Source organism: Anomaloglossus baeobatrachus, chromosome 4 (assembly GCF_048569485.1).
Source record: "Anomaloglossus baeobatrachus isolate aAnoBae1 chromosome 4, aAnoBae1.hap1, whole genome shotgun sequence".
NCBI lineage: Eukaryota > Metazoa > Chordata > Amphibia > Anura > Aromobatidae > Anomaloglossus > Anomaloglossus baeobatrachus.
Window position 1 is genome coordinate 12,544,308 of NC_134356.1, and position 17,942 is coordinate 12,562,249.

Here is a 17,942-nt window from a genome sequence, read left to right on the forward strand (position 1 = left end):
GTCGTTATATTCTTGTACATAGGGGGTAGTATTATAGCAGTTATATTCTTGTACATAGGGGCAGTATTATAGTAGTTATATTCTTGTACATAGGAGCAGTATCATAGTAGACAGTGTATGATTACTACATTAGTTATAACACTATAGCGCTTATGATATGATTGCGGTGGTGTTGTATAGGGCGGCATGAAGCAGATCTAGTGCGGTTTTGCTTTTTGTGCTGCATTTGAACACATTTCTTTATTTAAAGACGATCATGATAAAGTTTGCTCTTCAGCTTTACATCAGTTATTTAAAATCCTTGTAATGTAGTCCGGTCTCCGGCTCCTCGGGGGCGAGGCTAGCAGCACATCGGAATGATGACGTGCCAGCGCTGCAGTGTGTCTGTCCGTCACAGATCAGTGGCAAATACTGAATGAAAAAACGAGTGAAAGTGCAGAAAACAGAATCCCGGATCCCTTCGTGTTGCGCGCCGTCCTCAGTCTGTGGCATAATTTTCAAACTTAAAAAAAAAACAACAAAAAAAAACACCCCAATTGTGTTCTCTGCATGGTCCGGACCCCGGCAGTAAAACCCTCGTAATCTCGATTTGCTTTACAAAATTTTAAAATACAAAAGTCCCAGAGTTCCTGGCAATGTCCTTCACTGGCCGACGTGCTGAGAGGCGCAGACAGTCTGCGGGGAGAGCGGCTGCTCGAGGCTCCGCGACACTGAGGAGGAAGAAAACCACAAGACCGCGATTATCAGCAGATCTCTCACTGCACGCCCGCCCCACCACTCGCTGGCCACCCCACTCACCGCCCGCCCACCACACCACTCACCGCCCGCCCCACCACTCGCTGGCCACCCGCCATTCACCGGCCGCCCGCCCCACCACTCGCTGACCACCCACTCACTCACCACCCGCCTTGTCACTCACTCACCGGCCGCCTTCCTCTGCTCTGTCATCGTGTAGATCTCCTGCATCTGCTTCTTCTGGTCATTGCTGAGCGAGGCCGTCAGCGAGTGATACCAGGCCGGGTCCCTGCTCTGTACACCTGTGAGCGAGAGCGACTCAAGATTTCTGCTCTGAGGGTCTGACCGATGCAAACAGTGCAGAAACGCAGGCACTCACCCAACAAGGTGTCTGTGAAGAGCTGATGCTCGTCCATGGCCCCCTGGTAGTCCAGGGTGGTGTGGAACGCTTCCAGTGCCGTCTCCTCTAAAGCTTCGTCGTCCCAGTCCTCATCGTCCTCCTCCTCGTCGTCCTCTCCGGCGTTCTGCTGCATGGCCTGGCTGCCGGCCTCCTCCTCATCACTCGGGATCTCCTCTAACAAAAATATCATTACTGGGTGAGGACGACTGCAGCTATAAACCCCATTATAATGCTGCAATCAGGAGCAGGATTCAGAGGCGGCGGCGCGTCGCGGGCATGGGACAGAGAGGAGGGTCGCGGGCATGGGACAGAGAGGCGGGTCGCGGGCATGGGGCAGAGGGGCGTCGCGGGCATGGCGCAGAGGGACGTCGCGGGCATGGGGCAGATGGGCGTCGCGGGCATGGGGCAGAGGGGCGTCGCGGGCATGGCGCAGAGGGGCGTCGCGGGCATGGCGCAGAGGGGCGTCGCGGGCATGGCGCAGAGGGGCGTCGCGGGCATGGCGCAGAGGGGCGTCGCGGGCATGGCGCAGAGGGGCGTCGCGGGCATGGCACAGCGGCACGATTTCTCTTAGGTTCATGTTCTGCATTTACCGTTTTCCTCGTTTTCGGATTTGTTGGCGCGGGATAATGTCCGCCTGTGTTGATGGGTTCGGTGAGCGCACAACTGCCTGACTCCAAAGAACAGGAGGAGTATGGAGGGCACGATGACGGAGGCTGCAGCGCTCACGGCAGCGGGTCTACTGGGGAGGTCCATGAGGATGCAGAGGCCAACTATACACATCCTCCGGTCGTGCAGCCTGTAAGGGGGTGAGGGGGGTCAGTCCCGGGTGATCTCCCACCGGTCCATAGCTCGGCTGCCTCCATCACTCACATACACATCGATGAAAAGGCCCGAGTGACCCCGGGGGGGCAGCACTCACCCCAGGAAGCAGTCTGTGTCGTTGACCCACTGGTTGATGAACTGCGCGGTGATGGGCTCCGAGCTGTGGGGGAACCGGATTTGCTCCAGGGTGTTCATGAGCAGCGGCGGATTATAGTACAGGCAGGCGATTGCCACCTGCAGGCACATGGTGCGCAGCTCGCTGGACTTAACCCCTCGCGTTAAACGCTCCAGCACCGCCTCCACGATCAGCGGGATACACTGCGGGAAATCAAGGACAGGCGTCATCTCAGCCCTCCTACTCATATATATATATATATTATATATATATATATATATATATATATTCCCAAGTCTAGAAAACAGCGCCACTCTCGTCTTTATGGCTGTGTCTGGAATTGCGGCTCTGCTTACGACTGAAGCTTGTGCAGGTAAAAGACAGATTTAGCATAGTAATAATATGGCTGCTCTACTATGGATTAGTGATGGCAGCGTCTACGAGACCCCCCTATCACTAATCTGTAAGGGAAAGTAAAAACACAAAACACCCAAAAACCCTTAATTTGAAATAAATGCAAAAAAAGCCCCCTCTGTCACCACTTTATTAACCCCAAAGCACCTGCAGGTTCGACGTAATCCACACAAGGTGCCACGAGGCTTCCAGCACTGCTACATCTGCCGCTCACAGCGAATGCTATAGAACATGACTGCCCGCTGTGAGCTCCACGCAACGACTGAAGTGAGTCTCGCTATCAGCGGTGCCGTCACTCAGGTGATTTACGGTCACATCTGGAGTCCTCCACCTGTGATAGCAAGTAACCAGAGTGACTGAAGTGAGTAATGTGACATCTCTCAGGTTAGTGACAGCCACACGGTATCACAATTAACTTTAGTGAACCCGTGACATCACAGGTGCGTGCACCGCACTACCTCGGGTGTCGCAGCAGTGATGTCATGGGTTCACTCGAGTTCACTCTGACACCCTGTGGCTGCGACTAACCTGAGAGATGTCACGCTACTGACTGTACTGACTCAGTCACTCTGCTGATTTGCTGTCACAGTTGGACTCCTCCACTTGTGACCGCAAATCAGGCCGTGACTGCAGTGAGCCGCAGGTGGAGGACTCAGAGCGGGCAGTCTTGTTCTATGGCCGCTCGCTGTGAGATGTAGCAAAGCTAGAAGCGTTGTCGGACCTCGTGTGGATTACGTCGGACCTGGAGGGGAGTTTTGGGGGTTAATAAAGTGGTGACAGAGGGGGCTTTTTGTCTTTTATTTCAAATAAAGGATTTTTCGGTGTTTGTGTTTATTTAGTTTCACTTACAGTTTAGTGATGGTGGCGTGTCTCAGACGCATGCCATCACTACTCTAGGACTTTGTGTCAGTTATAGGCTGCTATTAACTCCTTATTACCCCCATTGCCACCGCACCAAAGCAATTGGGAAGAGCCTGGTAAAGTGCCGGGACTGTCGCATCTAATGGATGGCTGATACTTTGAGGCTGAGGGGCAACCTAATAACAGTAGGCCTCCCCAGTCTGAGAATACCAGCCCCCAGCTGTGGGGCTTTATCTTGGCTGGGTATCAAAATAGAGGGGGACCGTACGCTGGTTTTTAAAATTATTTATTTTACTGTTCGATATAGACCTGCACACAGGCGTCTATGATTGGTTGCAGGCAGACAGCTGTCACTCAGCGTGGGGGAGGGCCTGACTGCAACCAATCACAGCCACTGGTGAGTTGGGGAAGCAGTGAATATGTATGAGCCTAATGAGCGGGTGCAGTGAATATGCATGAGCCTAATGAGCGGCCCGGGAAGAAGAATGAGAGGCTGCGGGAGCAGTGTGAAAGCCGCGCCAGTGATCGGCAAGTATGAAGCACTTGCTCCTACCCTTTGCGCTGGATTCTGGTCCTCATGAACTTTATATGGGGACCTGCATGAGGTCAGATACCGGGAATCGAACCCCCGCAGACCCAGAGTCAGCGGGGATTGATTTGCCAGCCCTCCGAAATGCAGTGACAAAATGAAAGAAGTGACATGCGGCTTCTTTTTTCTGCACCAAAACGGCAAGCAGGAAAACAGCAACGTGCGCACAGCCTTTCTGAATTCTCAGACTTTGCTGGTGAAGACAATGAATGCAGTTTTGGGCAACAAACTGTACCCAAAAACATGGCAAAAAACGCAGCGTGCGAAGAGGGCCTAAGTCACCTGATCAATCCCTCTTCCTTTACACTGCAGGACGATGACCTCCAGAAGTTTGGCTGCGTGACACTCGGCGTCTTCACCGGCGTCGCCCGTCAGCACCTGGAGAGGATACAGTTACCGGGTCCATCACTGACTTAATTGCTGGGTACGTGCCCACGTCCGGCCGCCCGGTACCCCTCCTCACCTTCTTACATATGGTGTATATAATCTCTAGGTGCTTGGGGTTGGACAGCAGCGTCTCCGTATCCACAGTGATGTAGTTGTACAGCAGCGGCATCATGTCTACAGCAAAGAGAGAACGCGAGGCGCCAAATCAACGGGAGCGGAGACAAGAGGCAGCGGGAAAATCGGAAGCAACAGGGTCCAAACCTGTGAAATACTCATAGCAATCCCGCTCAAAGACTTCATACATGATCCCAAGGAGGTGCCACATCTGCGGGGAAATGGTCTGCATGGTGAGAGTGTAAGCCAAGGTCAAGATCTCCTCGTAGAACTCTGCAAAGGAAAAAGGCGAGATTATACAGCCTGCATTATACTCCAGAGCTGCACTCGCTATTCTGCTGGTGCAGTCACTGTGTACATACATTACTGATCCTGAGTTACCTCCTGTATTATACTCCAGAGCTGCACTCGCTATTCTGCTGGTGCAGTCACTGTGTACATACATTACTGATCCTGAGTTACCTCCTGTATTATACTCCAGAGCTGCACTCACTATTCTGCTGGTGCAGTCATTGTGTACATCATGCATCATACTCCAAATTTTCTGTTCTGCTGGTGGAGTCCAATAATATGACGTATGTACACAGTGACTACACCAGCAGAATAGTGAGTGCAGCTCTGGAGTATAATACAGGAGGTAACTCAGGATCAGTAATGTAATGTATGTACACAGTGACTGCACCAGCAGAATAGTGAGTGCAGCTCTGGAGTATAATACAGGAGGTAACTCAGGATCAGTAATGTAATGTATGTACACAGTGACTGCACCAGCAAAATAGTGAGTGAAGCTCTGGAGTATAATACAGGAGGTAACTCAGGATCAGTAATGTAATGTATGTACACAGTGACTGCACCAGCAGAATAGTGAGTGCAGCTCTGGAGTATAATACAGGAGTAACTGAGGATCAGTAATGTATGTGCACAGTGACTGCACCAGCAGAATAGTGAGTGCAGCTCTGGAGTATAATACAGATAGACTATAATAAGTAGCAGTGAGCGGTTTGGGTTGATCTGGATACTCTACCTATGATGTGTTTTTGGAGCACTAGCCCCACTATTTGCAGACAGATTCCCTCCAGTTGCTGCTTCACCTGTAAATAGAGCAATAAATAAGACAAATCCGCTATAGTAAGGATCGGCGTTGCTGATGATGAATTGCGGGTGAAGGGATTACGCACGGTTGTGTGATCCTCCACCACGGTCAGCACAATGTCGATGGTGTGCAGGATCCCCATCGCCATCACCGTCTTGTCTTCCATCTCCTCGTATTCCTCGCTTTGCAGAACTTTCACAAAGATCTCCGCCTGAGAGAGAAAAGCACCAGATAAAGCAAAGTCCCGCATGGACCTCGGCGTGAGACAAGCCGCTACCTCGTCCTCTTGTACCAAATCCCATCACACCAAGGCACCGCTTACATCCCCAAACCTCCCATTTACCAAGTGGCGGGTCATGTCGACGGCGATGGGCGCCACCTCCTGGCTGTACTCGCAGATCATCTTCTGTATGACGTTGGTAAGGTCGTCGTTCTCGGTCTCTCGGACGATGTGCAGAAGTTCCTGCATGACGTGTCGGATGTACGGCCTCATGTGCTCCTTAGCTGGTGGGGGAACGAGCACATTGGTTTCGGGGTCTCAGGTGTAGACCTAGCTGACTCCACACGATGGCAGCACTTACCTGCGCACTGGTTGCTTATTAATCTCTGCAAGGCGATGGCGGCCTCCACTTTCACCGGCAGCTCCTTGTCTTCCAGCAGGCTCTTCCTCGCCAGCTCCACCGCGTTCCTGAGGTTCAGCTCGTTGTGGAATTTCAGGGTACTGAATGAGTGGAGCACCCAACAGCACTGCGAGAAAGCAGAGGAGTACCTAGTATGGGTCACCGGACCCCCGAGTACGGGTCACCGGACCACGCACCCCCTGATCAGCTGACTGTAGGGTGGACACCACCGCACCATACACAGGAACCACAGAAAATGTCCGTAAGCTCATCCTGACAGGAAAAGGATAAAGGAACGACACATTTTCCTGTCAGGACGAGCTCAATGATGGGTGGTCAGGTAAAAGATGTCGGCCACGTTCTCTCATTAGGGCCAGTCAGCATGTGAGGTAATTTGCACTAACGAGAGAACATGGCCGACATCTTTACCTGACAACCCATCAGTGAGCTCGTCTTGACAGGAAAGTGCGTCATTCTCTTATCCTTTTTCTGTCAGGATGAGCTTACAGACAAGTTCTCAGGTAAAGATGGCGGCCATGTTCTCTCGTTAGCGCAGATTACCTCCCACATTGACCGGCCCTTATATCTGTTCAGTGGCTGCTGTGGGCGGAGCAAGTGATCGGCTTAGGCCATCTGCTTCATCCAATAGCAATGCGGCTTTCTCATGTGACATGTTTTACTATTGGAGGAGACAGATCTGGTCACTTGCTCCTCCCTCAGCCGTCAGTGTGTGAGGTAATCTGCACTAACAAGAGAACATGGCCGACATCTTTACCGGACAACCCATCAGTGAGCTCGTCCTGACAGGAAAGTGCGTCATTCTTTTATCCTTTTTCTGTCAGGACGAGCTTACAGACAGGCTCTCAGGTAAAGATGGCGGCCATGTTCTCGTGTTAGTGTGTGAGGTAATCTGCACTGACTGCTGTGGGAGGAGCATGTGACAGATGAGGCTCATCTGCCTCATCCAATAGCAAAGCGGCTTTCTAATGTGAGGCGTTTTCCTATTTGAGGAGTCCAATGGCTTGATCTGGTGACTTGCTCCTCCCCCAGCCGTCAGTGTGTGAGGTAATCAGCACTAACAAGAGAACATGGCCGACATCTTTACTGGACAACCCATCCGTGAGCTCGCCCTGACAGGAAAGTGCGTCATTCTTCATCCTTTTTCTGTCAGGACGAGCTTCCGGACAGGTTCTCAGGTAAAGATGTCGACCATGTTCTCTGGTTCAGTGTGTGAAGTAATCTGCACGAATGAGAGAACATGGCCGACATCTTTACCTGAGAACCTGTCCAGAAGCTAGTCCTGACAGAAAAAGGATGAAAGAATGACACACTTTCCTGTCAGGGCGAGCTCACGGATGGGTTGTCAGGTAAAGATGTCGGCCATGTTCTCTCGAGTGCAATTACCTCACACACTGAGCGGCCCTTATATTCGTTCAGTGGCTGCTGTGGGCGAAGCAAGTGATTGGATCAGGCCATCTGCCTCATCCAATAGCAAAGCGGCTTTCTCATGTGAGGTGTTTTCCTATTGGAAGAGACAGATCTGGTCACTTGCTCCTCCGCCAGCAGTCAGTGTGTGAGGTAATCTGCAGTAACGAGAGAACGTGGCCGCCATCTTTACCTGACAACCCATCAGAAGCTTTAATGTCAGATGGTCGGGACATGCTTTGTTTTTAAGTCTGATATCTCAGCTTCTGTTTTTTCCTCCCCTTATTCCAAGAGCTATAACTTATTTTTCCATCAATATAGCCGTGTGAGGGTTTGTTTTTTGTGGGATGAATTGTACTTTTGAATGACACCCTTCATTTTATTATATGATGTACTCGTAAGCAGATAATACAAGATGGAGGATAATGACCTGCGAGATATACAAGAAGGAGGGTGACATATAGGGCAGTGTGTAATAAGAACCCCGGGAGATACAGAAGAAGGAGGGCGACATATAGGACAGTGTGCAATATATAATGGGGATAATGACCCCGGGAGATACAGAAGAAGGAGGAGGGCGACATATAGGACAGTGTGTAATATATAATGGGGATAATGACCCCGGGAGATACAGAAGAAGGAGGGCGACATATAGGGCAGTGTGTAAGAAGAACACCGGGAGATACAGAAGAAGGAGGGCGACATATAGGACAGTGTGCAATATATAATGGGGATAATGACCCCGGGAGATACAGAAGAAGGAGGAGGGCGACATATAGGGTAGCATGTAATATATAATGGGGATAATGACCCCGGGAGATACAGAAGAAGGAGGGCGACATATAGGACAGTGTGCAATATATAATGGGGATAATGACACCGGGAGACACAGAAGAAGGAGGAGAGCGACATATAGGGTAGCATGTAATATATAATGGGGATAATGACCCCGGGAGATACAGAAGAAGGAGGGCGACATATAGGACAGTGTGCAATATATAATGGGGATAATGACACCGGGAGACACAGAAGAAGGAGGGCGACATATAGGACAGTGTGCAATATATAATGGGGATAATGACACCGGGAGACACAGAAGAAGGAGGGCGACATATAGGACAGTGTGTAATATATATAGGGGGATAATGACCCTGGGAGATATAGAAGAAGGAGAGCGACATATAGGACAGCATGTAATATATAAATGGGGGATAATCACCCCAGGAGATACAGAAAAAAAAAAAAAGGGCAATATATAGGACAGCGTGTAATATATAAATGGGGGATAATGACACCGGGAGATACAGAAGGAGGGCGACATATAGGACAGCATGTAATATATAAATGGGGGATAATGACCCCAGGAGATATAGAAAAAAAAAAAAAGGGCAATATATAGGACAGCATGCAATATATGATGGGGATAATGACCCCGGGAGATACAGAAGAAGGAGGGCGACATATAGGACAGTGGACAATATATAATGGGGATAATGACCCCTGGAGATACAGAAGAAGGAGGGCGACATATAGGACAGCGTGCAATATATGATGGCGGATAATGACCCTGGACTGGCGGGTACGTGTGTCTGGTGTATACACCGTGGTACCCTCAGATACCTGTAGACTTACCCGTGCCCGGATGTATCCCAGCTCTGACATGAACAGGGGGAAGACGTGGCTCTGGATGAACACCTCCATCTGGTCCTTGTACACGGATTTCTGTAATTATAATCATCCGGCTACATGTATAATGCTCCATACATGTGATAACGATATCATTCTCGGAGGGCGCAGCCGAGGGGCCATCACGGGGCTCGCTCACGGCACTATGTGATTGCAGCCAGATATTACCTTCAATAAAATGTCTGCCAGGGACCCAAAAACGTGAAGAGCCCCGTCTAATTTCCGGGGGTCCACAGATGACGCGGTGAGGATCTGATAGCAGAAGTTCATCATCTTCGGGAGGACCTGAAGCAGAGACACACAGTGAGCATTCCTCCAGAGCGACGCTCCACCGAGACGCCAGCCGCCGGGAGACGCCCGCCGCCAGGAGACGCCCGCCACCGGGAGACGCCCGCCACATCTCACCTCCTTACGTTTCTTGGAGGCCGTATGCAGGAAATTCTGCGCCGCCGAAGCGGGAGAGACGTAATCTTCAAAGACATCTACAGGGGGCGACAAAACCCAGTTTGTGTCACGACATCGACTGATAACAGACATGTGACCGGGGGGGGGGACAGAGGGGCGCCAAGACTTACCAAATTTCATGCGGATGTACTCATAGGGGTCATCCTGCCACAAATCCTCATCCTCGTCCTTATAGCACATGAGAGGGAAAATGACCTCCTCCGAAATACTCTACAAGAATACAGAATAGTGAGTGCAGCTCTGGAGTATCACACAGGACAAGTAATGTATATACACAGTGACTGCACCAGCAGAATAGTGAGTGCAGCTCTGGAGTATAATACAGGAGGTAACTCAGGATCAGAAATGTAATGTATGTACACAGTGACTGCACCAGCAGAATAGTGAGTGCAGCTCTGGAGTATAATACAGGAAAAGTTACCACTGGTTATACTGGTCCTCTTGTCTGCAGGCCGGTCTCACCTGCATGTTTGGCTTCAGTATCTTCCAGGTGCAGGCGTGGGAGACCCCCATGGTCATGTAGTTCAGGGTCTGCTGTAGCACTCGGGGGGCCACGTACTGCTTCTGTCTGTGGAGTTCTAGGACTTTCAGGAGAACCTGGGGCAGAGACATCAGAGGTCATCGTCCTCCTCTCCGGACTCCATGACGTATGTCTTAGAATTCCAGAGAATATTCACTTCTTACCTGTAAGACCCCGACCGCGTACGTCTTCAGGAAGAATTCGGAGAACTCGATGTATTCCTTGGTGACGCTCCCGGGACTCCCGTACCTAGAGACAGAAAACCTTGGTCAGTGGAGAACATCTACGGTGGGCGCCACCTCCCTACCGGAGCGGGAATAACATGGCGGTCGTCTGGTATATAGACCCTGAGCCTCAGCGTCCTACAGGAGCGGGAATAACATGGCGGCCATCTGGTATATAGACCCAGAGCCTCAGCTTCCTACAGGAGCGGGAATAACATGGCGGCCGTCTGGTATATAGACCCTGAGCCTCAGCATCCTACAGGAGCGGGAATAACATGGCGGCCGTCTGGTATATAGACCCTGAGCCTCAGCGTCCTACAGGGCTTATCTATAACAATCTGCAGTTACCGCTCAAAGAGGCGCGTGATGATGTGGTGCGCCCACTTCTTACACTTCCACCACACCAGCTCCGGGCGGTCGTCCTCATCCACCTGCAGGGTTTCCTGGGACAAGAGTGAAGAGCATTACCCAGCTAGACCGTGGGGGAAAGGCAGTGATGGGAGGAGCAACAGGAGGGGCGGCGACAGGAGGAGCAACAGGAGGGGCGGCGACAGGAGGGGCGGCACTTACAGGAGGAACGTCACGGTCAGCGATGCTGCTGAATATTCCCATCCATTGTGTCATGGTCTGATTGTTCACCAGCTGGAGCGGCAGAGTGTACTGCGGACAGACGCAAAAAGAGGGTGAGAGCTGGGGTCAGAGAACGGGGACCCCAAATACTCCACAGAGACGTCTCTGGGCTCATACAGGCGGGGGACAGGTGTGGCTGCCGCGTGCAAGGAGTGACGGTCAGGCAGATCATCGGCATGCCAGGCGATCACCACCGGGATCTGCTACAAGGGGGGCAGACAATTGATCACCCCTGGGATCTGCTACAGGAAGGGGGGTGGGGTTGACGGACACAAAGGAGCAACGCCAGGATCTCCTACGAGGGGGGCAGACTCAATCGATCCCCGCCGGGATCTGCTACGAGCGGCGTCTCCCTGTGATCTACCTGGATGAGGGCGTAGAAGATCTTCAGGATCTGCTTCTGCATCAGCACAGAGTAATGTGTGGGGTCCGGGAGCAGCTGCACGATCTGCTGCTGGAGGCGCGGCAGGAAAATCTGCATGGCGGCCACCAGGGGGGCGCGCTCCTCCGCCTTCTTATACCTGGAGGACAGGTCAGAGGTCAGAGCCGACAACCGCGAGCAGAGTGCGGCCCCCTACAACAGTGCACACCGATCCCTACTCCCCCCTCTATTATACACCGATCCCTACTCTCCTCTATTACACTACACATCGATCCCTACTCACCTGTATTACACTACACACCGATCCCTACTCTCCTCTATTACACACCAATCCCTACTCTCCTTTATTACACTATACACCGATCCCTACTCTCCTCTATTACACTACACACCGATCCCTACTCCCCTCTATTACACTACACACCGATCCCTACTCTCCTCTATTACACTACACACCGATCCCTACTCTCCTCTATTACACTACACATCGATCCCTACTCACCTGTATTACACTACACACCGATCCCTACTCACCTGTATTACACTACACACCGATCCCTACTCTCCTCTATTACACTGATCCCTACTCACCTGTATTACACTACACACCGATCCCTACTCTCCTTTATTACACTATACACCGATCCCTACTCTCCTCTATTACACTATACACTGATCCCTACTCTCCTCTATTACACCACACACCGATCCCTACTCACCTGTATTACACTACACACCGATCCCTACTCCCCTCTATTACACTACACACCGATCCCTACTCACCTGTATTACACTATACACCGATCCCTACTCCCCTCTATTACACTACACACTGAGCCCTACTCACCTGTATTACACTATACACTGATCAGTACTCCCCTCTATTACACACCGATCCCTACTCCCCTCTATTACATTACGCACTGATCTCTATTCCCCTCTATTACACTACACATCGATCCCCAATACACCTTGTTGCTCCCCACTCCTCGGCTTTGCTCCGCGCTCCCCCATAGTCCCCCAGTTTCCTCACTCGTATGTCTTCACCAGCTGGTACAGGCACAGGAGGCTGCCCATCCAGCTGCCAGTGTTCGCTGCCTGCAGGTAGAAGCCGATCTTGTCCACCACGCCGGTCCAGCGCCCCGGGAAGTCGTACTTAATGATGACGCGCAGACACAGCGTGAGCTGAGCCCTGGGGGGGAAACATCAGACCGTTACCCAGAGAACTAAAGCCGCCACATTGGGCCCCCCACCCGCGTCCTGCAGCCCCGCACCTCACAAGGTCGGGGGAGCGGATGATCCCCTCCACGATGTTCTCCCGGATCTGATGACGATCATTTTCATGAATGTTAAAAGGGAAAACGATTTCACCGACCAAGGGCTCCCGATCCGGCCAGTACTGAGACACCATGTTCTTCAGGTAGATGGCGGCTGTGACAGGGAGAGACAGAGAGCAGCGTCAGGAGGGCCGAGCGCCGGGCCGGGAGGCGTCAGGAGGGCCGAGCGCCGGGCCGGGAGGCGTCAGGAGGGCCGAGCGCCGGGCCGGGAGGCGTCAGGAGGGCCGAGCGGCGTCAGGAGGGCGAGCGGCGTCAGGAGGGCGAGCGGCGTCAGGAGGGCGAGCGGCGTCAGGAGGGCGAGCGGCGTCAGGAGGGCGAGCGGCGTCAGGAGGGCGAGCAGAGCAGAGCTCGAGGGCGAGCGCCGGGCCGAGCAGAGCAGAGCTCGAGGGCGAGCGCCGGGCCGAGCAGAGCAGAGCTCGAGGGCGAGCGCCGGGCCGAGCAGAGCAGAGCTCGAGGGCGAGCGCCGGGCCGAGCAGAGCAGAGCTCGAGGGCGAGCGCCGGGCCGAGCAGAGCAGAGCTCGAGGGCGAGCGCCGGGCCGAGCAGAGCAGAGCTCGAGGGCGAGCGCCGGGCCGAGCAGAGCAGAGCTCGAGGGCGAGCGCCGGGCCGAGCAGAGCAGAGCTCGAGGGCGAGCGCCGGGCCGAGCAGAGCAGAGCTCGAGGGCGAGCGCCGGGCCGAGCAGAGCAGAGCTCGAGGGCGAGCGCCGGGCCGAGCAGAGCAGAGCTCGAGGGCGAGCGCCGGGCCGAGCAGAGCAGAGCCCAAGTGCGAGCGCCGGGCCGAGCAGAGCAGAGCTCAAGTGCGAGCGCCGGGCCGAGCAGAGCAGAGCTTGACTAGTGCACGAGACTAAAGGGTACTTCTCACATAGCGAGATCGCTGCTGAGTCACGGTTTTTGTGACGCAGCAGTGACCTCATTAGCGATCTCGCTGTGTGTGACACTGAGCAGCGATCTGGCCCCTGCTGTGAAATCGCTGCTCGTTACACACAGTGCTGGTTCATTTTTTGCTCGTTGCTTTCCCGCTGTGAAGCACACATCGCTGTGTGTGACAGCGAGAGAGCAACGATCTGAATGTGAAAGGAGCAGGAGCCGGCGTCTGGAAGCCTGCGGTAAGCTGTAACCAAGGTAAATATCGGGTAACCAAGCAAAGGGCTTTGCTTGGTTACCCGATATTTACCTTGGTTACTAGCGTACGCCGCTCTCAGGCTGCCAGTGCCGACTCCCTGCACAAGTAGCCAGAGTACACATCAGGTAAATAAGCAAAACGGTTTGCTTATTAACCCGATGTGTACTCTGGCTACGAGTGCAGGGAGCCAGCGCTAAGCATTGTGCGCTGGTAACCAAGGTAAATATTGGGTAACCAAGCGCTTGGTTACCTGATATTTACCTTAGTTACCAAACGCAGCATCGCTTCAACGCATCGCTGCTAGCTGGGGGCTGGTCACTGGTGAGATCTGCCTGATTGACAGCTCACCAGAGACCATGTAGTGACGCAGCAGCGATCCTGACCAGGTGAGATCGCTGGTGGGATCGCTGGAGCGTCGCTGAAGTGTGACGGTACTCTAATCTGTGACTATACAAATAAATCTCTGCCGCCAAAGATTACAAGACGTCTCCTCACACTATATACACACATATTATATATCCTGTATTATACTCCAGAGCTGCACTCCCTATTCTGCTGGTGCAGTCACTGTGTACATACATTACTGATCCTGAGTTACCTTCTGTATTATACTCCAGAGCTGCACTCCCTCTTCTGCTGGGGCAGTCACTGTGTACACACATTGCTGATCCTGTATTGTGCTCTGGAGCTGCGCTCACTATTCTGCTGCTACAGTCGCTTTGTACTTACATTACATTCCTATCCTCAGTTACATTCTGTATTATACTCCAGAGCTGCGCTCACAACACTGCTGGTGCGGTTGCTGTGTATATATGGTACTGATCCTGTATTGTGCATCTGAGCTGCACTCGCTATTCTGCTGGTGCAGTCACTGTGTACATACATTACTGATCCTGAGTTACCTCCTATATTATACTCCAGAGCTGCACTCACTATTCTGCTGGTGCAGTCATGGTGTACATACATTACTGATCCTGAGTTACCTCCTGTATTATACTCCAGAGATGCGCTCACTATTCTGCTGGTGCGCTCGCTGTCTACATACATAAGTGACCCTATATTATGCTCCGGAGCTGCGCTCACTGTTCGGCTGCTGTGCACTCACCTGCCTGGCGGACAGGGAACTCCACCTCGTCAGACACGATGATCTGCAGTAGGGTCGGGGCGAAGCTGATGATCTTGTAGGACTGGAAGAGAATGGAGGCGTCAGGATGAGGCGATGATCCTCCGATTCTGCTCCGGGGGCAGCGACTCCCGACAACTCCGGGGCCGAACCTCACTTCTGACAACTCCGGGGCCGAACCTCACTTCTGACAACTCCGGGGCCGAACCTCACTTCTGACAACTCCGGGGCCGAACCTCACTTCTGACAACTCCGGGGCCGAACCTCACTTCTGACAACGCCGGGGCCGAACCTCACTTCTGACAACTCCGGGGCCGAACCTCACTTCTGACAACGCCGGGGCCGAACCTCACTTCTGACAACTCCGGGGCGGAACCTCACTTCTGACAACTCCGGGGCGGAACCTCACTTCTGACAACTCCGGGGCGGAACCTCACTTCTGACAACTCCGGGGCGGAACCTCACTTCTGACAACTCCGGGGCGGAACCTCACTTCTGACAACTCCGGGGCGGAACCTCACTTCTGACAACTCCGGGGCGGAACCTCACTTCTGACAACACCGGGGCCGAACCTCACTTCTGACAACTCCGGGGCGGAACCTCACTTCTGACAACTCCGGGGCGGAACCTCACTTCTGACAACTCCGGGGCGGAACCTCACTTCTGACAACTCCGGGGCCGAACCTCACTTCTGACAACTCCGGGGCCGAACCTCACTTCTGACAACTCCGGGGCCGAACCTCACTTCTGACAACTCCGGGGCAGAACTTCACTTCTGACAACTCCGGGGCGGAACCTCACTTCTGACAACTCCGGGGCAGAACCTCACTTCTGACAACTCCGGGGCGGAACCTCACTTCTGACAACTCCGGGGCGGAACCTCACTTCTGACAGCTCTACGTTACAATTATTGCCCCTCAGTGACCGGATTCTACTATTTACTTGCCCAGTAGTGAAATGTTCACTGTGGTTGGGAGCATAAAACCCCCTAAAACTGAGGAAAAGAGGAACATTCCTGCTTTGCACATAGTTAATTGCTTGATTTTGGGGCAGGCGATTATTACCCATAGGGGGGATGTATCCCCCTCTCTCTCTCTCACCTGGTTTAGCTCAGTTTCTGCCGCCAGTCGCATCTTGGGGTCGATGGTGCCCCGCAGAGCCTGGATTATCCGGTTAGGATCCATGACGACCCCGAACAGACAATAACAGATTGAAAATCAAACAGCCGTAAAGCAGGCGCGCATCATCTCTGTGCTTTCATTTACAGCTGTCGTAAAATGACAGCCGATAGACGCTGTATGAAAAGAGAATGTTAGTTGAAGGCAGAGCAATAAAGTACAATACGGAGGGAGCTGTGGGACAATTTGTACGGAATGATGCACTCTGTACGGAGGGACGCGTGGGACAGTTTGTACGGAATGATGCGGTGTACGGAAGGATGCATGGGACAGCTTGTACGGAATGAGAGCGCTGTGTACGGAGGGACACGAGGGACAATTTGTACGGAATTTTGCGCTATTACGGAGGGTCGCCTGGGACAGTTTGTACGGAATGTTGCGCTATGTACGGATCGTCTTTTGAGTCATCTTGTACGGATATTGCACACAGACTTTTTGTACTGGAGAAATGTGTTCCATGTTTAGTTATTTCACTCTCACGTCCATTACCAATGACTTCTATGGCGCAGATATGAGGCTGTGTATGACGGGCCCCATCTTAGTGGCATCTGTATACACACCTGCTCATTATTAAAACAGCAAAGTAGCAAAAGTATAGAAATGCTGTGACCCCTCCCACTGGACTGCATAAAGGAGCTTAATGAGAGGCCTCCTTGCAGTTGTCAGGTGGGCAGAGCTTCAGATCAGGTGTCTGGTGGGCAGAGCTTCAGCAGAGTTGTCAGGTGGGTGGAGCTTCAGCGCAGTCGTCTGGTGGGCGGAGCTTCAGAACAGGTGTCTGGTGGGCGGAGCTTCAGCACAGGTGTCTGATGGGCGGAGCTTCAGCACAGGTGTATATAGTTGGGGGTCAGGTAGAAGCTCAGCAGCCACTTGTACTGTTTTTTTGGCACAAGAAATTTTGGGTGAATAGAGCTTAGTGGCTTGTGACGTTGGACGCTCAGTGATACCTGGTAATAAGTGAGATTTGTGGGGGTCTCCTATTATTAATCAGCTATCTGTAATGGGTTAATTAACCCTTTATGTGCAGTTTTATGGGGCGGTGTGGGGGCTCCATTGTCTAGATCTATGGTCTTTTCAGTAATATATGAAGTGGCTGGTAACTGTGAGCAGTAGCAGTGTTCTGATTCGAGCTGGTCAAAATCCTAAATGCCCCAACTACTGTGTTATGTGAACAGCTGAGGGTTTGCTGCAATGGATTTTTTTTTTTTTTTGGGGGGGGGGGGAGGTTGTGTGGAATTTAATTTCAGTCAGGGCTGTGGAGTCGGTAAGCCAAACCTTCGACTCCTCAATTTCTCTTGAACCGACTTATATTGCCTATAGTTAGGTGAAAAATGTATTGTAGTACATGAACATGTGTATGTGACCATCAGACATTTAATCATTTTATGATACAATAATCAAGATATTTAGATAAAACATAATATATATATATATATATATATATATATATATATATATATATTATTTACAATTTATTAGTTTTGTGTTCCAAAGTATCCAATAAATATGTTCTAAATATCTTGATTATTGTATCATAAAATAATTAAATGTCTGATCACATTGTACAATAAATTTTTCACTTAAATATAAGCATTATACTAAATGTTTTTGTTTAGTAAAATATTCAGCACATTCTGCATTGCACGACTGTCCCCAATGAATTATATTTTGTCGACGTCGGTGCATTTTATACAGACCTCGACTC

At 51.8% G+C, this 17,942-nt stretch overlaps 2 protein-coding genes across 2 annotated transcripts in view; one reads left to right on the forward strand and one right to left on the reverse strand.

The window, feature by feature from the left end:
- The window catches only part of LOC142302566 (caprin-2-like), a 46,359-nt gene that overhangs the window by 16,865 nt on the left and 11,552 nt on the right, over window positions 1-17,942 (forward strand). The gene's annotated exons all lie outside the window — the stretch shown is intronic.
- On the reverse strand, window positions 207-16,359 carry IPO8 (importin 8). Its single transcript, XM_075343669.1, has 25 exons — window positions 16,163-16,359; window positions 15,045-15,126; window positions 12,757-12,913; window positions 12,516-12,674; window positions 11,465-11,621; window positions 11,041-11,130; window positions 10,819-10,913; window positions 10,411-10,495; window positions 10,189-10,323; window positions 9,837-9,936; window positions 9,667-9,743; window positions 9,430-9,546; window positions 9,208-9,297; window positions 6,112-6,277; window positions 5,874-6,034; window positions 5,616-5,741; window positions 5,462-5,528; window positions 4,585-4,710; window positions 4,400-4,497; window positions 4,219-4,314; window positions 2,055-2,275; window positions 1,726-1,931; window positions 1,115-1,309; window positions 924-1,037; window positions 207-710 (listed from the first exon to the last, which is right to left on the reverse strand). Exons 1-25 carry the CDS (start codon window positions 16,244-16,246, stop codon window positions 643-645), a joined length of 3,072 nt encoding a protein of 1,023 aa, XP_075199784.1. The 5' UTR covers window positions 16,247-16,359; the 3' UTR covers window positions 207-642.